The 25,076-nt window shown below is 26.2% G+C and overlaps 1 protein-coding gene and 1 long non-coding RNA gene across 4 annotated transcripts; one reads left to right on the top strand and one right to left on the bottom strand.

Moving 5' to 3' along the window:
- The first annotated feature begins 1,101 nt into the window (after positions 1-1,101).
- On the top strand, positions 1,102-25,076 carry LOC132932085 (lysine-specific demethylase 6A). Of its 3 annotated transcripts, XM_060998296.1 has the most exons (22): positions 1,102-1,588; positions 4,617-4,683; positions 6,403-6,544; positions 7,099-7,210; positions 15,415-15,590; positions 15,655-15,783; positions 15,872-16,097; positions 16,404-16,504; positions 16,567-16,780; positions 16,855-17,089; positions 17,157-17,279; positions 17,354-17,687; positions 17,781-17,898; positions 19,952-20,181; positions 20,261-20,466; positions 21,179-21,286; positions 21,349-21,555; positions 21,635-21,771; positions 21,868-21,986; positions 22,048-22,258; positions 22,330-22,456; positions 22,615-25,076. In XM_060998296.1, exons 1-22 carry the CDS (start codon positions 1,524-1,526, stop codon positions 22,834-22,836), a joined length of 3,609 nt encoding a protein of 1,202 aa, XP_060854279.1. In that variant the 5' UTR covers positions 1,102-1,523; the 3' UTR covers positions 22,837-25,076. The 3 variants fall into 3 exon arrangements, with proteins under 3 accessions (XP_060854279.1, XP_060854288.1, XP_060854295.1); XM_060998305.1 differs by lacking the exons at positions 1,102-1,588; positions 4,617-4,683; positions 6,403-6,544; positions 7,099-7,210 and adding an exon at positions 12,236-12,642; XM_060998312.1 differs by lacking the exons at positions 1,102-1,588; positions 4,617-4,683; positions 6,403-6,544; positions 7,099-7,210 and adding an exon at positions 12,847-13,282.
- Positions 5,133-12,044, bottom strand: LOC132932102 (uncharacterized). Its single transcript, XR_009662814.1, has 2 exons — positions 11,309-12,044; positions 5,133-5,233 (listed from the first exon to the last, which is right to left on the bottom strand). It is a non-coding gene; the product is annotated as an uncharacterized LOC132932102 (long non-coding RNA).

Below are 25,076 nucleotides of genomic sequence, written 5' to 3'. Positions count from 1 at the left end.
CGTTTCCTCTGCACCACCCTGTACATAGGGTACATAAATACATAATATATAATATATTAACATGTTATGTCCAGCGTCCAGGCGTCCGGTACGATATCAGTTCACTAATATACTTATATGTATTAGGTTTAACTATATAGTTACCATAGTCTACATTTATATAAATATGTATTAACATTTATAATATATTACTATAGAAATAGTTGGATTGTTTAGAACATTTTAGTAGTAAAGATAATGTACCTTTGGCGATCTATCCCTCGAGTCACAACTCCTGTCCTTTATTTAGTCTGAACCACCAAAAATCTACAAATGATTGCATAGGTAGGTACTTAAATATACGCGTTACCTATTTTTAATCATATAAATATTGATAATATGGAATTATAAATGTAAGATATACAAATTAATTCAATAGTGCAAACAAAAACCTATACCTACTTATTAACAGACCTTATACCTTCATAAGTATACAATACTATGTATTAATATGCACCTATTAACAATAATAATACTGGCAAATGGCAATACTGCTATATCGGTGCGGTGGTGTCTGGTATTATATTGGCTTAAACTTATTATTTTAAACATTAAACTCTATTACGTTTTAATTAGTAATCGTATAAAACACCAAATACCTACTAAATTGTACAATAAAAATATAAAATTAAATAAAAATTCTATAATATATTGATCAACTCCAATAAAAGAAATCATTATTATAATTTTTTTAGCCTTCAGGAAGCATATTATTTTTAACATAAACAGAATGTCAGAATTATCATATTTGATAATTAATTTAATATATTATAAATAATAAGTACATTAACCTTTAAGCCGGAAAAAAGTTGAACGACCCCAAGTATGTGTCATCGGTTGACCGCCGATTGGGCGGTGGCAAGTACGACAAAAGATCTACTGTCGACCTTGGTAACCGTACAATATTTATTTGGACCAGCCACGTTATTGTGGTAACCTCAAATATGTACCTACATACGAAGGCGGGTTAGGTTAGGTTAGCGTCCTGTTATCAACTTCCGTCTTGCCAGTTGCCACCGGATAATATCCGACGGATTTTCAGTGTGACTGATTATGCTATATATTATTATTTAAAATATATTATATTATATTATTAGATATAATATAATGTATTGTATTAATATGTAGTAGTAGTCGATCATTGAATCATGTTCTACTTTTTTTTATTTTCGAATCCGTCGTGTGTGCCGAGGTACCTCGTTCTGTAACTTAACGATATAGGTATCTATATTTTTTAATGGGTCCGTGACCCATTAAATGTATGATATTGTTTTCTAATTCAATATGTATTACCATTCTCATTTATTAATATAGTTTTGTGCAATTTTTCTTTCTATTGTGTTAATTATTATTCGTCTGTTTTTTAAAATTAAATTTATTTATAATTCATAATATAATTTGTACTTATATTAATAATTAACTGTTATTGTAATTATACTTGTTCGGTCAATTGCATAGATATATTTATTTTATTGTTTGTTATTATGGAAGAATACGGGGAAATTAATTTAACTAATCAAGAGTTGCAAATGTTGTCAGATTTAGACAGGTAAAACGTCAAATTTTACACATTAACTTAACTATATGTACAATAACCCATAAATATTATTCATTATTGAGTTATTCATTAAGATTATTTAATTTAATAATTTTAAAATAGTATTTATTGTCAAATACCTATTTACAAACATGACACATTTGGAATGTTATATATTTTAAACACTTGAGCTAGTAATGGAGACTAAATAATTTTTAAAACTAATATAATATAATCAATAAAGAATTAGCCATGTGAAATTTGTTTATTTTATACTTATTTTCGTTTAAAGTTTATAAAAAAAAAAATAATAATAAAATATATCATTATATTTTGTATTATTTAGGTTTATATTTCCTAGACATAGACTAATATATTTACCATATTTTTATACTTCTTACACATTGTTTTAAATTGAGTGTAATAAAATATATAATTGTAAATTGAAACTTTTGAGACCAATTTTACACCTGTTGTTGTTGTAAATAAAATGTACTAAAGAACAACAATGACATACTTATATAATTATATAATTTGATTTTTTGAATGATTCAGTTGTTTAAATTTTTCAAATATATTATAATATTTAGGTATTTCTTTAAAGTTTTAATTATTATTACACATATACCACATATACATTATTAGATTTATATAATATAAAATGTTCAACATAACTAAATAATAAATAGATTGATAAAAAATATGAATGTATAAAAACAGACGCAAAAATGTAGATGGAGGTTATCTAGTTGGTAATCTTAGAAAAATGTATTTTTATTAAAATGTTATTCTATTATACCTAAATATCTATTTTTCTATACTAATAATATTTAAAAAAAAATTATAATATTAATTTATTGGTGACATTAGTGTTTTTAAATGTTTACTAATGTTTACCAATATTACTCACTTTTTAAATGAAATAATGATTAGAATGGCACAGGATCCTATCCTTAAATTCTATCATATTTAAATGTTTAGGTACATTACACATTTTTTTTAAATATTAAATGTTTTTAATTTTAAACATTAAATTAATTCTCTTGAGTAGGGATAGGCAAATTGTTTTAACAGAGTTTCAAAAAATTATTATAAAAATGTACAGTAAGCATAAAAGGGTTACATTTTGTATTTTCAGTATTATGTTTGTTTTAACTATTACCATTGATTATTATAAATACTAGTATTTATAATCAATGCTATTACCTATAATTATACTTTGTGGCCCGCATTGATTGGAGTTATGTGCTAAAATTGACTAAGCTGTACTAGATTATTAGATCACTAAATTACTGCACTAGAACAACATATGATTTAACATGTAGGTTTTGGTCATAAGATTGGCGATTAATTAAGGTTTTAACTGGAATTTGCTTTATTAAGATAAACAAAATGCATTTGTATACTTATTTATTTAAAATATATATTTTTTTTATGATAATTAATTTTCAACTGATTGGTAATTTAAAAATAATGAATCTCATATTATTTTCAAAAACATACAATGTGGGTATATTTATTCATGAAATGTGTGAATTATTTTATTTAAAAGTAATGATTAATCACTTCATTTAAAAATATATTTTGAGAAAATAGCTACTTTTATAGGTTATCTCGATTACCTTAAGCACACATCCGGGTTATCTCGACTACCGAAATATTTTTAAGACTATGTTAGGTGCATAACCAGGTTATCACCACTACCATAATATTTAAATAAAATAGTATATAGATATTTGTATTATATTGTTGACATTTAATTAAAATTAAGCTATTACAGAGGTCAAGTAAAATCAGGTTAAAATAATTTATAATTTGTATATTTTCAACTTTGCAACACTTTGTGTTCTTGACGAATTTAGATAGCTTCCTTTTCTGATGATGGTAAATTAAAATAATTTATGTTCTTAAAAAAAATATTTGTTAGATAGGTGCTATATTTTAATGGTATAGTTGGACTACTAAAGATAAAATGTACTTAATAAATGATAGTTAACTGACTGACAAATAAATACCGACATAAATGGTTAATGACCTAATGGCAAGATACATGGATAGTAAATTGTAAAATTAAATTTATGATACAAAACACAAGGCGGGAATGTAAAATTATAAATAGATTGACAATTTTATTTTATTCTTACCAGATTCCCTATATGATGTAGTTGATATAATCAGGATGATTATATGAGGTAGTTTTGAAAATATTTGGGTAGTCGAGATAACTAGGAAGTACTAGAAAATATTACTCAGCAGGATAACTCAACTTCTTAAAACTTTTTTTATATTCTTATTTAAAAAATTACCTAATAGTTCTAAGTAGAATTTTCTTGAGAATTTCCTTATGATTAAACGGATTTTTTTCAATTACTTTTTGAAAGTACCAACTTATATAATTATCTAATAAAATATATAATATGTAAATGTTCTATGTTCAATATACTATTTTAAGATAGCTATTGACTATACCAACATTAAATTTATATATTTTTTTATTTATTTATTATTATGGTATCCACATATTACTTAATTAATTTCCTAATCTAATATTTGTTCAATAAAGAAATATTTTTATTTAAGAAACGTATTTTATTAATTATTGTCCCCAAATAGAAGTGTACTGACATTAAATCTATTTTATTATATGCGAACATAAGACTTTTATTTACTGTTTTAATATACAAGGTGATTCTTTTGAAGGTAAATTCTAATTTTTTCAAAAAGTTTTTTACATAAAATATTGTTTTGTGGTGACTTCAAATTAAGTAAAAAAAAAAACTTTATGTTGGAGAAGTGAGAATTAACTATTCTAAAATATACTTGTATTTTGATTTTAATGACAGTAACAATTTATAATATTTACTATTATTATTTTTATTCTATAGTAAATAAATTAACTTTTATTTTATATAAAATAGTGACATTGTACATTTATATATTATTATTCTTATATTTTAATCATTAATCATTATATTAAAAAGAAATATTAAATATACATAGATTTTTATGTTTTCTGTATAATATATGTATTTTATTCTAGTCGAATGTATGGATTTTTGAAGTTAAATGATCCAAAAGAAGAAAAGAAAAAAACATTAGTTTTAAAAGTATGTATATTTCTTTCATTAATGACATATTTATTCTATAATGAATATTATCTTACAAATAAAACAATTAAAACAATCATCATTGGTATGATATATTTTTTTTAATATTTCATCTTCCAATATCTATCAGAAATTACTCTAACATTAATCATACATTTTAAAAGTAATTATTTATAATTTATCTCGAGATTTATCTGGTTATTTTAAGTCTTAAAAATATAACTTTTTTACATATTGCTTCATATACATTAAATTATATTATCACTGACAAAAGCAAAACAGTTAACTTAATTTAACTTAGCCAAGTATCTGGTACTTGTAGCATTTTCTAAGTCTGTTGAGTAAAGTTTACAACTTACAACTAGAGATATAGCGATGCGTCTACAGTTAACATTGATACAATTGCATTAAATATGTTTTTAAATAATGACACATTGCTGGAAAAAATATTTAGTGTAACATTTCTTTATTTTTATAAATTATCACTATTGCACAATTTATACACAGGATTTGCTATCATACATTTTTGTCACAGAGTGTATGTGTTTATCTGAAAAAAATAAAAATGTTAGATAGATGAAATGTGTTTACATAATAAGTCTTGTAATAAGTCTTGTTCTACTACAGAAAATTTAATTAAGTGTTTAAAAGTAAAATTTTAATTGTTCAAAATTTGTTGATACTAATCTGATAATTAAAAATAAAAATAATATTTCTATAAAATCTCCCAATAGCTGGTACTTAGCATGTGGATTAAAAAAGTATAGGTACACATCACATTTACTATTTACGTAATAACTAATTTGTATTATTTAAATTGCTTATTATTTAAAAGTTTAAACTCTAAAATTAAACACTAACCAGATTATATACTTCTTTAATTTAAAGCTTTTATGTGAAATTATTTAAAGGTTGCCTAATATAGAAGTTACAATTTGAATTTAAATAATGATAGGAAACCATATTATTATCATATAGACATGAGTATAAACATTTCTGCTAGGTAATTAAGAGGGCACATAAGTTCATACATATTGTTTTAATTATTGTATATGGCTATGTATTAATTATATTTTTACATTTATAATATTCTTAATGGTTTCTATAGACATATAATTATATACCTATTTATAATGTTTTTAAATTAATTTGATTTTTGAAAGACATAAAATCAATTTATACCTAAGCTAATTTGGCAGCGGTTTACTGTTTCTTCTATTACACTAAATCATCTGTTGCGACTATGTATTATACCACACTTATTGTTTAAAAGCCGACCGCTAAGGTCACTTCTTATTTCGAACCAAGTATATACTTAAATCAAAAATTGCAAACCAATTGGATATATTAAATTCTATTACTTTGAAGCAAATTTCTAGTTTACTTAGTATTTAATCCAACTTCATGAGATTTATATGCAAATATATGAATATATAAGATCAGGTAATTTTTTACCAAATGCTTGCTATTGGGAGAGATTTTTGAAAAATGAATAAACAAATTAAAATTGACAACTGTTAGAATTATATATTTTATTTTAATTACAGACTAGTATTAATTAAAAGTGAGTTATTAATTTGAGTTGTAGCATAAATTTAATTACATTTGATCCCACATACTCAACCTAATCAGTAATTACTATTTACTACTAACTATAAGTATTTTTTATAAAATATAATTATTTGAATTTATTCTAAATTATATATTGGTCATCTTTAGGCAATAAAGTACCTTGAAAGGATGTTAATGCAAATGCAGAAAGAAAAAACAGAAGATGAATCCTCAAAAGCAATCAGCATTGATTCTAAAACTTATTGTAAACTAGGACACTTCCATTTATTGTTGGAAAACTATTCTAAAGGTATTTTATAATGTTCAAAATGTTCAATTATTATTTAAGAATGGGACTAATTAGTATATATTTTTTATTATATTATTAAATTTTATTTATATATTTTTATGAGTAACTTCCAATCAAAAACATGTAATTCTTTATAATTAAAATTTCTAACTATTTATCCAAGGTAAAAACCTATATTGGTGTTAATCAGATTAATTATATTAGATATATTTAATATTATAATAAATAATGCTAGATTACATAAAAATACTACATTACTACATGGTATATACTTATATCACTTTAATTCATGTTAATCTTATAGAGAATAATATTAATTATTAGTTTTATTGTTGTTATTTAATTATAAAGATTTGTTTTGATTTTAAGTTGAGTAGTTCATATTTGTATGTGTATTATTAACTAAAATGATTTTAGTTAATATTTATAATATTAATTGTTAGCATTATTGGCTTTTAAAACTTCTATTGTAGTTGTTTTCATTAATACTTTTGTTTTAAATAATAATAATATTACTTTAAAATATAAACATGTATAATTTTATTTTGTTTTAGCAATGTCTGCATACCATAAATATTACAATGATGCAGAAACTAATCATTGGAAAGATGCTAATTTTTTGTATGGTCTCGGTCTTGTATATTTTCACTTTAACTCATATCAATGGTAAGAATTATTGTAATTTACACATGTTGCATTTAAAAGTTATATTTAATTATTTGTTCGTAATAGAGTATATAAATCATTAATAACAATATGTAAATAATAACTTGTTAGATTTATAGTATTTGGTATTGAATCCTATTTTTTTACTAAATAAGTATTTTGATTTAACATTACTTTTTACTATAAAATTATACTTCTTAAATTTCATTGAATAAATTATACATATATAATTGGTATGTTATATTATTATATATCAAAATAAGAATTATTTATTTATTTATTATGATTTAAGTGGATGAGCCAATAGGTATAGGTTAGGTAATACGGAAATACACAAAATATAAAATATGTTTGAATACCTGTATGATACTTAAAAATATTGATATTTATATCTGTTATATATTATAATTTATTATCAACTATTTTAAATTAAATAAGCAAATCCATTTAAATAAATAACTAAAATGTATAAGTATAACTTTCTATACTATAATTATTATTATTTATAAATACTAGTAAATAATAATACACTAATATCTATGAATGCCATTGATTTTATAAACATTTATATTTTTGCATAAGTAATCTCAGGATTTTAACCTCTTCGTGCATGTAGGTATCATATGATACCGCAACTAATTTAAACCGCTTATAAAGCAGCTGTTAAATATTTTTGATCCATTTGTGCATAAAGATATCATATGATACACTTGATAACAACCGTCTCATAATATTCGTTCCTATGTTCATACTATATGAGAATTTTTAGTCACATGTGTGATAACCTCCTGTATTGATAATACGCAAAATATACCGACAAAACTGTTGTTATATCTCATCGTTAAAATATTTTAGCTACATCAAAAAATATTTTTTAGGTTTGTTTTTGTATAAGGTACACGTAAAAGTACATGTAAGAGTCAATTTTGATCGTTAACATCTATTATTGTTAGGTAATATACTCGGTATCATTTGATACAACTGTGCATAATTGGTACCTACAACTATACTAACAAAAACTATTACCTAGGTAATATTACATTTGTTTTTATTTTAGTAATAATAAATGGAGAAGTTGAAAGACGATGAAATTGAGTTATTCTTGGACTTTGAAATACCAAGTGACTCAGAAGTCAGCTTTTGTGATAGTGAAGACGATGATAGTGATGCTGAGAATAATAAAAACATAAATGATGACCAGGAAGATAATATTGAAAAATTAAATTTATTGCCTCAATATATTAACTTCTTAGGGGATATGGACAATGATATAAGGTTTGAAAATAATAATCCATCTAATGAGCCTGATGGCTTTGTAATAATCGACGAAAATGATGTACATGATTTTGATAGTTTTTTTAATAACATAATACTCCAAACACAAACAGATAGTAATGTTAGCAAACAAACTATACCAAAATCTGATGTTGCTACTCAAAACAATTTAGTCTCACCCACACAAACATCTAACCAAATTCTAAATCCTATAGCCACTCAGTCACTAACAAATAAAAAAATAAAAACTCCATCAACCGATTCTAAAAGTAAAACTAAGTTTAAAAAATCTACTTTACTAAAAATTAACAATAATAAACATAATTGTTTACCTGTCAAGAAAAAAAATACAAAACAGACAAAATGGTTTCCTGGTAGGGATAATAATCATACAAACTCCATACCTACTTTTACTGGCAATAAATTAATTAATATAAATGTAAAAGAAACTACTCCTTATTCTGTTTTTATACAATTATTCACTGAATCTCTTTTTGAAAAAATAAGAACTGAAACAATAAAATATGCTGTTCAAAATGGAAAAGAAAATTTCAACTTATCTATAAAAGAATTGAAAGTGTTTTTTGCAATCAACATAGCAATGACATATATAAAATACCCAAATGTAAGAATGTATTGGTCTTCTCAAGAGGGGTTGAGAATGAACCTTATTGCTGATGCTATGACTTGTAACCGGTTTGCCGAAATTAAAAGGTTTATTCATTTTGTAGACAATTATGAAAAACCTCAAGTAGTAACTGATAAATTTTGGAAAATTAGACCTGTTTTAGACATTTTACACAATTCTTTTCATTCAGCTATATCAACTAGTCAAAATATAGCCATTGATGAAATGATGGTTCCTTTTAAGGGTAGGAGTTCATTAAAACAATACTTAAAATCAAAGCCTAAAAAATGGGGATTTAAAATTTGGGTTCAAGCCGGAACCAATGGATATGTACATTGTTTTGAGCTATATCAAGGTGCCTCGAAAGACAAAAAATCACTTTTTGGTCCAATAGGTGATACAGTTTTGAAATTGTGTCATTCAATACATGGTGAAAACCATAAACTTTTTATGGATAACTTGTTTACTACTGTTCCACTATTAAGAAAATTAAAGTCTCTAAACATACATGTCCTTGGTACTTTAAGATTGAATAGAGTAACTGGAATTGAAAATTACCTAGTCAAAGATAAATTGTTAGAAAGAGGTAACTGTTCAATAGCCACATCTGATGACAATCTGACTGTTGTACGATGGAAAGATACTAAACTAGTACATACTATATCGACATATGCTGGGGCTAGTCCTGAAGATATAACTTCACGTTATGATAGGAAGGAAAAGAAAAAAATTGAAGTCACTCGTCCATTTGCTATACAGGAGTACAATAAATTCATGGGGGGTGTGGACCTCATGGATAGAATGATTGCTCATTACCCTCATGGATTCAAGAACAAAAAATGGTACTTGAGGATTTTTTTTCATTTTTTGAATATTAGTATAATTAACTCATGGATAATATACAAAGAAAATTGTCAAAATATACCACTTCTTCAGTTTAAAGCATCAATTGTTTGGACCATGCTCCAAATAGGAAAATGTGATACACCAAAAAGAGGCAGGCCTTCCTTACAATCTGATCCACCAAAAAAAAAAAAAAAAAAATGTTTCCATTGTAGTTTCAGAAATAAGATATGATGGTAAGGAACATTATCCTGGTAAAACGACAAAAGCTCAAGCTTCTAAGTGTCATAATTTATATTGCAAATCAAGAACTAGATATATTTGTAAAAAATGTGATACTCCAGTTTGTCCAGAGTGCATGGAAGACTTCCATAGAAAATAAAGAATGACCTATAATATTTTTTTTTTTACTTTGTTTTGATATTTGTTGGGTAACATTTAGTATTGTTATGTTTATTTTGTGCAATTTAGTTATTGTTTACTATTTTTATTATTATATTATCTTCATAAGAAATATTACAAGTTATTATTTTAATTTTATACAGAGTATGAAAGAAGTTTTTCATTTATTTTTATTTTGTTAGTAACATATTTTTTATTTTATGCATATATTAATTGTATTACTATTATTCTTAATCTATTTATAATCACAAGCTGTGAAAGATTTAATTTTTATTTTATACAGGGTATGTTCAAAAGCTGTGAAAATATTGTTTTTATTTCATACAAATTGTTATTATTTTATGTTTGGATTACATTAAATATACAAACATCTTTATAGTTATTCAAGTTGTAGATATCCTAGATATTCTAGGGGGAATGTCCCCCTCCTACCCAATATATTTAACTTAAGTATATAGTTAATGTGTACTTAATAATTTTAATTTGTCAAAATTTAAAATGTATTAATTATAAAAATGCATTTAAAAAAAAAGTTGTTCCAAATATGCACAGAGGTATCATATGATAACGGGGTTGTAATCTATCTTCACGACATAAGGGTTGGTCCTAGATTTTTTTAACTATTTTTCTCATTATTTATGGCCCAAATTCTATATAGGAGATTTTTTTTTTGAAAATCTAAAAAGTCGTGCATGAAGAGGTTAAGTAAAAAAAAAAAAATGAGATTAGCGTATTTATTTACATTTGTTTTTTAATTAATAAGAATTATTTTTATATCATTTCCATAACAATACAAACTACACATACAAATACAAACTTAAAAAAAATCAATGCATTAAAAATATCAAATAAAATAAGTTGGTGAAATGTCATTAAAAAGCCAAAGGTAGATCGAGAAAATAAACGTTTTTAGTTTGATAAAATTCACTCTATGACTACGTATATTATACCGATGATTTTGTATTATTTTAATTCATAAGATGTTGGTGGAGTAAAGTAAACCAGTCGGGTGAAATGTCTGCGGCATAAAACCATCCATTTAGCTGCAGCTGATTGTAAGACTCTAACGTCTATACGACATACGATAATAATAATTAATAACCAATAAGGAATACGTAGAGTGAAGTAATAAAAATAATAATAATGATAATAATTATAGTTTTGACGAAAACGTGTGTACGGTCGCTGTTCTACGTTCCTCAGAGACCAGAACACGGCCGCTGCACCACGGTAGGCTGTGGCCGTCGGCTGCGTACTCGCCAGTTTTTCCGCTGCCGGTCAGCGCCCAGCGGTAGCTTGGTAACTGTCCGACACTGAACCGAGTGCAATTGTACACTATATGCGCGTGCGCGATAATAACAATACGGCTCGGCGACGAACCGGACAGACGTGAGTTTGGCAACCACTGAAGTGTCTCACGCGCCGAGGTTAGCGTCCCACAGGTCAACGTTTAGAGCGTTTGCATGTACGCGCAGCGGTGTATATCGTGTACGGTGTACGTGTGTTTGTAGTCGCCTTCGAACGTACACCCGTAGGCCGTAGTAGGGATGCGCTGCCGCCGCCGCCTCTTCGGCATCCTTCTTCTCCTATAACCTCTTCGTCATTATGGTTTCCGCCCCACCCCCCGACCCGCTGCCGCCGTTTCCTCACAACCGTGGCCGCCCGCAATTCGCCTCGGCGGCGGGGCAGCCCTTCTCCCACTCGTCGTTTTTTTAATCCGTCTCTCTCGCGCGCCCGTCTCCTCCCGCCGCGCATCCCTTCTCGCTCGCGCCGTGTTCCCTCCCACCGCCGCCGCCGCTGCTATTCGGGGGGGAGACGCCCGACGCACGCACATCCATCCGAAAGACCCTCTTTTTTTTTCACAACGACCGTCGACGACAATGTCCTCTACACCGCACGACCTGCAACTGTACATTTTACAATAATATAATATATTATTTCGTTTTTTTTTTTAAAAATCTCATCCTTTTCCTCCTCCGTTTTCTTTTCACTGTGCGGCCGTGCGGGTCGACTATAGTTTTACTTATTTCTTTCTTGTTAGTTTTAGTCATCGCCGTTTGTCCGTTTCAAATGCCTCCGGTCGTTGTTTACTTATACCGATTGATAATTTCGCACGTAGCGTTCAGTGTTCATTAGTTCGTAAGCCACCGCTGTCGTTCCAGTGTTCGACGACTCGACGTTCGTAGTGTTCGTACGCTGTAACTCGTACACACATCCACACGCGCGTACTCAAACACACGCGCGCTGCTTGCGCACACGCACGTACCGTCTCCTGTTATCTCAGGTAAACTTTGACACATGTATGTATGTATATATATATATATACGTGTGTATTGTTGTATAGTATTATTATAATTACTGTAGGTATGGTATTATACATTTTTCCTGTCTTGTCTTGTTTCCGACAACGACGAAGACGCTCCGCGCGCTCGATTCGTCGGCGCGATTGCACCGATGACCGATCTACAATCATACCGCCGCTAAGTGGTTTTTTTATTTTTTTTCATGCAGTATTTTCCCCGAGATAATAAACATTACGCTATCATCGCCGCCGCACCGCGCACAGTATCGGCCGTGTCGCTCGCGGTTCGTAAACAAAACGCCAACGCGCTGAACCATCGTGTCTCACGTAGGCACTAGGCGCATTGGCCTTTTGCCGTCCCGCTGCCTTCGTCGTCGGCGGTCGTCGTTGTGTAATATGTAGTTTTAGTCGGTTTTCGTTCGGGTTTTTTTGTTACTGTATTATTATTTTTTTATTTTCAAACGTGGCTTCGCTTCGTCGTCGATTTTCTATTTTAGCGTTGCACGTTTTTAAGACTGTCCTCAACTAGTACTATACCTACTACAATTCATATCTACACAACAACAGATTGTTTTCGTCCACTGTTGATTTCTTTTGTTCGAGCGTGTCTTCGTCGTCTGTCGTTAGTATAGTATAGCTTTTTAACTTCTTATCGTGTTTAGTATATGAAATAATAATATTGGCTATTGGATAGAATATTTTGAAGTTTATTGTCAACAATAATAAGTAATTTAGTGTCATACTCTGTATCATACTTTATTGTAGTAGTGACATTTATCATTTTTACTGTTTTGGTCACAGTACAGTCAACAGTATTCATCGTCAAAACTTATATTTTATAATATTTCTCTACTTATTACGAGATTTAATATCTATTTAATGAGTAATTTTTAAAATAACTTTTTAATCATTAACGTATGAATTGTTAAAAAAAATGTTATCTGACAATTAATTGTTTACCTAAGCCATGTCTTAATACAATAATTTTTATTTACAATTATTTTTTTAATAATAATTTAAGTATATTTTATCATGTTCAACTGTAATGTTTTATGAGCTAAAAGATATGAATTTCTATTTCGAGGACACCAAGCTTTGAATACCTAATATGCATTATGTGTTGGAAGCCAAGTCGTAACAACTGCATAGTTGGTTCTATACCTATTTACTTAAAAAAATTATCAATATTTTATTTTTTCTAAATAGTTGGTCACAATGCCATTGACTATGAACTTCCAGTTAATAATTATTACAAAACAAATGTTAAATAACAGATATATTTCTCTATTTTAAGTATTTGTGTTATCAACACTATATTTTAATGTTTGAGGAGGCAACATTTGTATTCATATTTAGGTAGTATGTTTATAAAATTAATAATTTCTTTTATCTATTTAAGAGGATGCCAGCGTAGTATTTGTTACCTCTCTCTAACCCACACGCAACATAGCAAATTTTATGTTCACAAAAATTACTATAATCATATTAATTTCTCAAATTAGAGTGAAATGACCTATTGTAAAATTTTAAGTTAAGAACCTTATCTAAGGCATCTCATAAGTGTTTTATAATTTTTTTATTTTAAAGCGAGTTATGAGTATTTTAAAATTGTAAATTGTTTATACATATTAAAAAAACTCATAACTCGCTTTAAAAGAAAAGTATAATTAAACGCTTATGAGATGCCCTAGATAATGTTCTTAATTTTAAATTCTATAATAGGTCATTTCACTCGTAATTTGAGAAATTAATATGGTTATAGTCATTTTTGTAAACGTAAAATTAGCTATGTTGAACGTGGGTTAGAGAGAGATAACAAATACTATGTTGGCATCCTCTTAAGCCAATAATACCTATTGAAAATATATTTTATTTACCTATTATAACATAAATATTGGTTTAAAAAAAGTTCTTCATTAATTATATTGTTAATATTATTAATGTTCAATATTCTACAGCTTTATTTTATTAATAGTTCATAATGCAAAATTTAAAAAATAAATCAATTTAGATATTTATTAATAAATTTATGTTATGTAATAATATTTATAATTGTTTGTGGAATTATTAAGTAAAAATAAATATCAGTAATTCAATAAATAGTAGAAAATAAATAGTTTCTAATTGTTTAATTCTAATTTTGTTTTACAAGAAAAATGTCATATGCCACTTACCTAGATGAATTCTATACTAATCCTATCTTATTACAATGTCATTATGGTAAAAAAACATGAACATTGTTTTATGTATAATAACCATTTTGTGTAAATTAAAATTACTTACTAAAACATTCAAATTAAATCATTTGTCAAAAATATTTAAGATAATACTCCAATAATTAAATCTCAATGTTTTAGTTATTTTAATCATAACAATATTTTGAATATAAATGAATAATCTATGTAGGTATAATAAGCATAATTGTTATTAATTAAATCATTTATTGTTAGCTTACCCATATTTGAGACCTTTTTGTAAAATTTAAATTACCTAACTAGATACAAATTGTATAAATTTTCATTTAATAACTGTTAAAATAAAAAAAATAAACCAACATTGCATTTAGTGATTGTACATCCTGCCAATTTGGCATTTTGTCAAAATCATCAAACATCTCTTTATATCCTATTGGCTATTATAAAGTTATTTTAAGTTCTTATTATGAAAAAATAATGAATTTGTATTAAAATAATCAATTTTTTAAATTAATCTAGTGTACTGTATTGTTAAATAAATTTATTAATTGATTTTCAGGTCTATCCAATTTTTTCAAAAACTACTTTATATTGATCCAAATTACCAACGAGCCAATGAAGTACATCTTAGATTGGGTTTGATGTACAAAGTGTTTAATGAGTGGGAAACAGCGTTAAAACATTTAAAACATGCTTATTCAGATGTTAGTTTAAGCACATTTTCAAAACTTGAAAGTATGATTTTATTATTTTTAAAACTGTTTTATTTCTTTATTTCTTTAATTCTTTTTATTTTCAGTAAGCTTTCATATAGCACATTTATATGAAGTACAAGGGAAGTACAAGTTAGCCAAAGATCATTATGAACAACTCTTAAATGATTCAAAAATTACTGTTCATCTACGTGCTGATATTTGTAGACAGTTAGGTTAGTATAATATTACATATTAAATACTAAAAGGTGTTTTTTTAAGTTAATAAATTAGTTTAATAATTTAATAAAAATATCTCCACAGGATGGATGTACCACAGTTGTGAATGTCTAGGGGATAAAAATCATCGTGAAACAGTTGCTATTCAATATTTACAAAAATCTATTGAAGCTGATAACAAATCTGGTCAGTCTCTTTATTTATTAGGACGTTGTTATGCAAGTGTTGGAAAGGTTCATGATGCATTTATAGCATATCGAAATTCTGTTGAAAAATCTGAAGGAAATGCAGACACGTGGTGTTCCATTGGGTAAATTAACATTTTTATTCCATGCTATAATCTTTTATTATTTATTGAATAATATTTTTTTTAAATTAAGACCTTCAAGCTTAAATATAAATTTAATTACATTTTAAAACAATACATAATCAATAAATGAATTTAATAGATTTTGAGTAATATATGATTTATTTAAAAATGGTTAATATTTTTAATATATATTGCTTATTTTTTTCTTGAATAGACTTATTAAAACAACCTACGCATTGCTTAAAAAAAAGTCATCATTTAATTTTTCATTAATAGTAATTTATTTATTTGTTATTTGTATTATAGAGTACTCTATCAACAACAGAACCAGCCTATGGATGCATTGCAAGCATATATATGTGCAGTGCAATTAGATAAAGGCCATAGTGCAGCTTGGACTAATCTTGGTATGTCACATTTGTATTGGCCCACTAAGCTTAAAAGAATTTTAATAACATTTTTGTTTCAGGTATATTATATGAAAGTTGTAATCAACCAAAAGACGCTCTTGCTTGTTATGTTAACGCAACAAAAGGTAATGCAGTAGTAAGTGAAACATTGATAAAAACGACCTTAAATGTTCCAGCATCTGCAATATCGAACATGAATCCTAATCTTGGTCAACGTATTAAATTTTTACAAACTCATTTATGCAATGCACCAATGCCTAGTATTACTAGCAAGTAAGTTTTATTTTTATGCTTGTATTGAAATGACATTTGTATATTCGTTTTAATATTTTTTATGAATGTTTTAGGCGACGACAATTACCTTCAATCGAAGAGGCTTGGAATTTACCAATTTCAGCAGAAATGTCTTCAAGACAACAGCAGCAGCAGCAGCAACAACAACAACAACAACAACAACAAAAGACTGCACAAACTCCATATCAAAAATCTCAGGATATGATTGCTACACCCCATGGGCAACCTCCTCCTTATAATTCATCTAAACCAGATAACCCGTTAGAAAATAACATCAAACGAATCAAAGTAATTGTTTGTTGTTTAATAAATTATTTCTAATTTCAATTTATTAATAAAATTATTTTACTTTTAGGTTGAGCCTCAAACTAGCAGTAACAGTAATCCTCCTCAACCTGCATTTTATTTAAATAGTCAGCAAATTCAGACAATGAATGTTCTTCAACAAAATTCTCATAATTTATCACATCAACAACAAGTATATAACAATAATATAGTTACATTTTGTTGATTTTACACAATAATTTACTTATTTGATTTAAATCTATCTAGGCTTTGCTGCAACAGTTGCAAAATAACTATCGTATGATGCAACAACATCAGCAGCAAATGCGGCTTAAACAACAACAAAATAGCCCTAGTCAACAAGGACAATATCAAAATCCTACTGTGATAAAACAGTTCTCTGACCAAAGCCGGGGAGACTCAAAATCCAATGATTTAATTGATGGTTCGAGTGAAAATCAAGAGTTGGATAGAGAATTACAAGCTCTCCTATCCCATAAAGAATTAACTACTTCATTAGCTGAAGATTTGCTCAAACAGTTTGGTTCATCAGATGAATTAAATATTAAAAATGAAACTAATACCACTGCATCACCTCAAGGTACAATTTAAAATTAAAATAATTATATTTTGTTTATTAATACTATAATAAAATACATTGAATCTAAAATCAAACTTTATTTGAATATTTAAGAAGTTAAAACCATACAACAGCCTGCAACGGAAAAGGTAGTTAGGTATCAAGATTCAAGTTCATTGGACACTGATTATTCTTTGGACTTAACTGCTGAGGAGGTTTTGGAAACTGCCCAGTAAGTAATTACTTAATCAAAACAAATTTAATTGAAAGTACAGCATAAAATGGTTTTCCTTTTATTATTTAATCTATAAATAATTAATAGAATAAGTTTTTAAAATATAGCATAATATTAAAGGAACTTCATGAATTCAATTCATATAATGTTGATACAGAAAAGAAGTAGCAGTAACTATTTAACTGACCTTAAAACACAAGTAATATTGTTATTTTTAAATTCAATAATTGGTTGATAATTAACTTTAATATTAAAGTCAATAATACAAAATTGGTTTTGCTGAACTCAAATTTATAGTTTAGAAGGTGGAGACAATTTATTATGTAGGTATGAAATCCTCTTAATATTTCGGATTTTAAGATGACTACACTTCATTCATTATCCCCCGTCTTATAAACACATTACAAAGCAAATTGTATGAAGAACCTTTTAACTCTTTTATACTTTACGTTAACACTATAGTTAACTTGTTTCATATTTAAAAGTAAGAATATTATCTAGTGAACCTCGTATGTTTTTTTTTATACATTTTAATTTTAAAGCAAATTATGGATATTTTAAGATTCTAAATTGTTTATGCATTTTTAATGCTCACAACTTGCATTAAAATTAAAATATAAAGAAACCCACAAAGATTATATTTTTTTAGAGATATTTGCTATGTTACATGTTTGTAGGATAGTGACAATGTATGTGGGTATAGCATTCTATTAACAATTAATTATAAGTGATTTTTTTATTAAGATTATCAATTATTTTTAATTTCTTTATTATGGTATAATTTTAATAAAATAAATTATAGGTAGCTATGATTATAATTATGAAAAACTTATATAAATATTTTTATGATTAAATTAAAAAAGTTATTGAAATTCTAGTTAAAAATAATTAAGAGGGCATCATACCCGCATATGTTGTCTCTGTCTTACAAGTATGTAACATAGCAAATTTACACTCAGCAGATCATGTTTAGCTCCGTCAGTTTAAAAATTAAAGTGAATCGACCTATTATGAAACTTGATGGTAAGAAAATTATCTGTGTTTGTATTTTGGTTTTTTACGATAGTTAAATTTTTTAGCAAGTTATGCGTATATAACATAGCGTTATATAAATAAAAATGCTTATAACTCACTTATTAACTTAATAATCATAAAAATCCAACATACAAACACAGATAATGTTCTTACCATCAAGTTTCTTAATAGGTTGATTCACTCTAATTTTTAAATGAATGGAGCTAAACGTGATCTGCTGAGCATACATTTGCTATGTTACGTACTTGTAAGATGGAGACAACATATGCGGGTGTTGCGGCCTCTTAAAGTTTAATTTTACTATAAATATATATAGTATTAAATATCTGAGATAAATTTAAATAGTAACCTTACCTAACTTATCCTAAGGAGAAAATATATCCTTTTCAATTTAACCAACAGGTGATTCATGCTCTTTGTGTTTACTTACACCTGCGCTTCATTCTTTTTAAACACCTGACTATGTATTACTTTTTATCTTATTTAATATATACATTTGGTATTAGTTTTTTTTTAATCTTATTAAAGTAGTATTCAAAGACTAGTTGTTAGACTTTGGTTTTCTGTTTATAAACAGTTTGATCAAATATTTGTTTTTCATTTATTAATACTATACACCAAAAATTTAATAAGCTTAATAAAGCTGTTTACTCTTCAATGATTATTATTTGATCATATAATACTAATGTTTATATAAAACTAGTTTCAAGTTTCAATCAATATTAGTTTTATTATTTAAATTGGGGTATACTAATTAATTTATGAAAAAATTGTTTGATTTGGGTTTCATAGAGAACACACTTTTTTTAGTTTTACTTTTTATTTATGTTATGTTAGAAAATTAAGTACAATGACGATATACTCGGCCTGTTATAAACTGATATTAAGTCCTATTTAGTTCTGTTTTAATGTATCTAATTTTTATAGATAAATTAAAATTTAATATATTATTTTCAATACAAATTATAGCTTAACTTGAGTATGTATATTTGTTAATTTGTGCTTAAATACTTAGGAAAGAAACAGGACCAGGTATGTGGAATAGAAATGTATTGAGTCCAAATGGGCCACCACCCACACCTCCAGAACCTCCTCCTCAACAATTAACACGTGAACAATTACTGCCATCTACTCCATCAGTTATGCTTGAAAATAAAAAAGACGCATTTAGTCCAAGATTACAAGAATTTTGTTTAAAAAACCCTATTGCTGTTGTTCGATGCTTAGCTGGTGCCCTTAAATTAGGTAAATAAAATATTGACATTGTCCTATTCATTTAAATGTTTAGTATTATTATTTAAATGCATTTATTTATTATTTTTAGATTTGGGATTGTTTTCAACTCGGACATTAGTAGAAACTAATCCAGATCATTCTGTTGAAGTTCGAACACAAGTAATGCAGAGCAGTGATGATAACTGGGATGTGAAACAAAATCGTAGAGGATGGGCTTGTATTAGCCACCGATCACATACAACCATTGCTAAATATGCTCAATACCAAGCTTCCAGTTTTCATGAATCAATAAGAGTTAGTATTTTTTATTATCATATTGTAATTAAGACATATAATTTATTATATACTTGGTAATTAATTTTAAAATTACACTCATTATCTCAAAAGGAATTTATATTTGTGGAAATAATTTTTTTACATAACTTAAGCCCATTACACACTAATTTTTTTTTTCATTTTTACTTTTTTGAACAACAGTATTTACTTTAAACTTCAAAGTAAAACATTTTCTAAGCATTATAATTTATAATGTTTTTAAATTAAAATATAGTAATTTAGATATTGTTTTTTGATGTAGTTACAAAATAAATGAAAATATAATCTAAAAATGTTAATAGATGAAATTCATCTTAATCTAAGAATTCTTGAATAAAAGAATTTCTATTTCAATTAGTGAAGTACCATGTAAATATTTTGCATTATATTTTTTAATTATCTGTAATAATTGTTATTATTCTAAGACTTAGAATTGAACGAACCCACATAAACATTCAAATAGATTGATTCATTTAAAATTATTTATTATGTTTAGATAATTTTGTATCACTGCAAGATAGTCTTTTAGTGTATTAATATATAGTTAGGCTTTTTGTGTACTTAAAAAGTATAATTTAGTAAAGAACAGTAATGAACTGTAGACGGCAATAATGAAAAAAAAATTTTTGTGTTAACTGTTAGTTATTATTTGCATAAAATTTTAACTAATATATACTTAACTTTAATTTAGGATGAAAAAGACGGTATACCAAGCGCTCATACAGTTCCTAATTCAAATTTATCTGACTCCGATTCTAAAGACTCGATTACAATGGAGAAAAAACGGAAAAAGAATATTGTAAGTTGTTTATTATTTTAAAACTTATAATATCTGTTTAATAATGATTTTTAATTTTAAAGAATTTACCTGGTGTGAAACCTCCTGCTGGTAGTAAAATGCTGAAGTTTGGAACCAATGTGGATTTGTCTGATGAGAAAAAATGGCGTCCACAGCTTCAAGAACTTACTAAGCTACCAGCATTTGCACGAGTTGTCTCTGCTGCTAATATGCTTTCACATGTTGGACATTCAATATTAGGCATGAATACTGTTCAGTTGTACATGAAAGTAAGAATTATTTAAAGTTGTATCAAAAATTACTGAGACATATGAAGTTTATTTATTTTTTTTTTTCATTTTTAAAAAGGTTCCTGGTAGCCGAACACCTGGGCATCAGGAAAATAACAATTTTTGCTCGATTAATATTAACATTGGTCCTGGTGATTGTGAATGGTTTGCTGCGCCTGATGCTTACTGGGGTGTCATTAATAATCTTTGTGAAAAGTAAGTTTAACAAATAATGTGTTACTTAATAAAATCAACATTTTTCTTAATAAAATCAAAAATAAATAAATATTAATTATTATTATTTTATTAAAGGTATGGCTTAAATTACTTACATGGATCTTGGTGGCCATTGGTTGAAGATTTACTTGCAGCAAATGTCCCTTTGTATAGATTTTTACAAAGACCTGGTGACATGGTTTGGGTAAATTCAGGTAATATTGATTAAAAGAATTATTGCGTTTAATTACATTTCTAAAATATCCATGTTATTAGGTTGTGTTCATTGGGTCCAGGCTGTTGGTTGGTGTAATAACATTGCATGGAATGTTGGTCCTTTAACAGCTAGACAATATCATCTTGCTATAGAACGCTACGAGTGGAATAAACTGCAAAGTTATAAAAGCATTGTACCAATGATTCATTTAAGTTGGAATTTGGCAAGGAATATAAAAGTATCAGACCCGAGATTATATGATCTTGTTAAGTAAGTTATTATATCCTGATTTAACTAATAACATGTTATTAAAAGATAAAAAAATCTTTTTGTTTAAATAGAATGTGCTTAATGTGTTCTTTACGTCAATGTGGTATAACCTTGGAATTTATAAAAGTTAAAAAAATTCAAACTCGTTTTCATGGAAGAGGCAAAAATGAAGCTTCACATTATTGTCATGACTGTGATGTAAGTTACTTTTATTTTCCATATTTATCATGTTAATGTTAATTGTATTTAGTATATACGTTTAATGATACATGAAACTATCTTATTATACTTATTAAAAATAAATTGAAAAATGCTATTCTGTTAAAGACATACAATTAATACTTTTATTTGTTTAGGTGGAAGTATTCAATATTCTTTTAATCCGCGAACAAGAGAAAAAACATTGTGTTTATTGTGTTATTTGTGCAAAAAAACAATCTCCAAATTTGGAAGGATTTGTCTGTCTAGAAGAGTATAAAATGTCTGAACTAATAGAAATCTACAACAGTTTTGTATTACATTGTCATACTACACCTGTACTGCCACCTAGTAATAATACTATAGCGCAATTAACGTAAGTTACTGCGATAAAAAAAAAAAAAAATGTTTTACTTTATTATTATTATGTAATATATACATATATGTATGTATCTTTGTGTGTATATATATATATGTATATATTGTATATGTGTATGTATATTTATGTATACAAGTAGTTAAAATATTTGAATATTAAGTATTTTACCTAATTTCTTGAAAAATATTTTCTACATAACTTTAATTTTGAAAAAGGTTACATTAAAATTATTGTAATAAACCATAAATATATTATGGATTATTATTATAATTTTATTGATGAACACCAATGATTCTCAACTGTGAAAAATATCAATATTGATTATATTTTTGAACCGTTTATTATATTTAAAAGTCTTATATAAATATAAGAAGCTTAAAACATCATAGTAGCTTACATATATGTAATGAATGAAATGTAAATTGTCTGACTTTTTATGTATATGTATGTGTTACAAATGTGTATATCATATAATTAGTTTATGAATCTAATGTGTATACAATTTTTTTATTTGATAAATATTTTGACTTTTTACATTTTTATACATAATTAAATCTACATAAATTTTTTAAATTGTAGATTCGTAAAGCTTAAATATCCTAAAAAAATTGCTTATCATAAAATGTTTATAGTAAACGGTTCTTGAGTATCAAATTGGTTTCATAAAGAATTTTTCCATGCAATTGTCTATTGTGGTAAATTTTGAATTTAAGTTTATGGCAGCTCATTGCACACATGTGTTCACGTAAATTGTACAAAATTTAAAGGACTGTTAATGCCATTTATAGTAAATGCATAATAACTATAAGAAACAAGTAGACAAATATTGTATATACTATGTAAATTAAAATTCGGTTGTAATAGCTATACACCTTTCTAGAATTTTTCAGATCTCAACATTTTTTTTACCTAAATGTTCTATTAACATGATATTTTTATACTGAAAAATCAAATTATTGTTTTATTTTTATCTGATTATTATTTTCTGTGCCTTTATTTTGAAATTACTTTTACAAAGTACAAAATTGTATGTTTTTTTTTTATTTAAAATACTATACACTCATAAGGATATTGAATTTTGATTTATTATCTTCATCATTATTAGTTATTACTTATTACTTATACAGTAGTACAAAACAATGAGCCTTACACTTTAAAGCTGAAGTTACATACATATTATGAGGTCCAAAAAACATTATATGTATACCATTGTATTTTTTTAAAAATATTGAATATGCTACTGTTTAAAAGTACATTTTATTTAACAACCATATTTACAATAGGTTTATAAACCTATTTAAGTATTAGGTTAAAATATTTTAAATAATATTAATATGTATAATTATATTTTGTTTCTTGATTCTTTTTCTCTAAATTTAAATAATTCAAATAAAAATTCAAAAATAATATATTATATTAAGTAAAATGTATGGTCCATTTCCTCTTTATATATAAATATATTTATGATTTTTTTTCATTATATTAATTTTATTATTTTCATCTGGTCAATTTTTGGGTTCCTTGTTTAATTTTTTTTTAGTAAAAAAATATTTTTGGACATTAATTTCGTTTTTTGAATTAATTTAAAACTATTATTGTGTTAATTAGTATATTTTTTTCAAATTTAGTCAAAAATGTGTTTAGTTCAATTTGATAGTAATTTAATTTTTAGCTACATTTGAGTAAAACAACTTATCACTGCCATAAACTAAGGCGAGACTTCTCGTCCTCGTCACCTAGTACTGATTTTAGCTGTGCATTTTTTTTTTTTTTTTTGTGAACAACATGTGAATGTTGTATTTTAAATGTGTTCAATAGTTTTACATATTTAAATATATTTTATTTATATGTTAATAAACATTTCATTGACTTCATTAAATAAGTAATAGCTTTTAATTTTTAGTTCGATTATAAATGTATTGTATTTTAATAACATTTATTTAGATTTAAGTTACAGTTTCAATTTTTTTTTTTTATTTATGAAAAAAACATTATTCTTTATTATATATTTTTTCTTTTTAAGCTTAGAAAAATATTAAAAACCTAACCTGGTGTTAAGTAGCGAATTATTGTAATATTTAAATAATATTTTCAGCTGTCAAAAGCCGATTTGTATTCATTGTATAAAATAGTTGATCTCATGATTATTTTATTTTTCAAATGATAAAATTATATTATAAAATATTGTAATAAAGCTTTAAACAATAGTATAACTCTTGTCTAAATTAAATGTTTTTTTTT

This window comes from Rhopalosiphum padi, chromosome 1, assembly GCF_020882245.1.
Source record: "Rhopalosiphum padi isolate XX-2018 chromosome 1, ASM2088224v1, whole genome shotgun sequence".
NCBI classification, from domain to species: Eukaryota; Metazoa; Arthropoda; class Insecta; order Hemiptera; family Aphididae; genus Rhopalosiphum; species Rhopalosiphum padi.
Note: the sequence above shows the minus strand (reverse complement) of the source record. Positions and strands in the feature narration are given on the sequence as shown.

Bases quoted from the DNA above. Each gene is read 5' to 3' on its own strand.
- LOC132932085 (XM_060998296.1), top strand. From the start codon at position 1,524: ATGGAAGAATACGGGGAAATTAATTTAACTAATCAAGAGTTGCAAATG. The intron at 4,684-6,402 runs GTATGTATATTT...GGTCATCTTTAG, and splicing joins AAAAAACATTAGTTTTAAAA to GCAATAAAGTACCTTGAAAG. The intron at 17,688-17,780 runs GTACAATTTAAA...TGAATATTTAAG, and splicing joins TACCACTGCATCACCTCAAG to AAGTTAAAACCATACAACAG.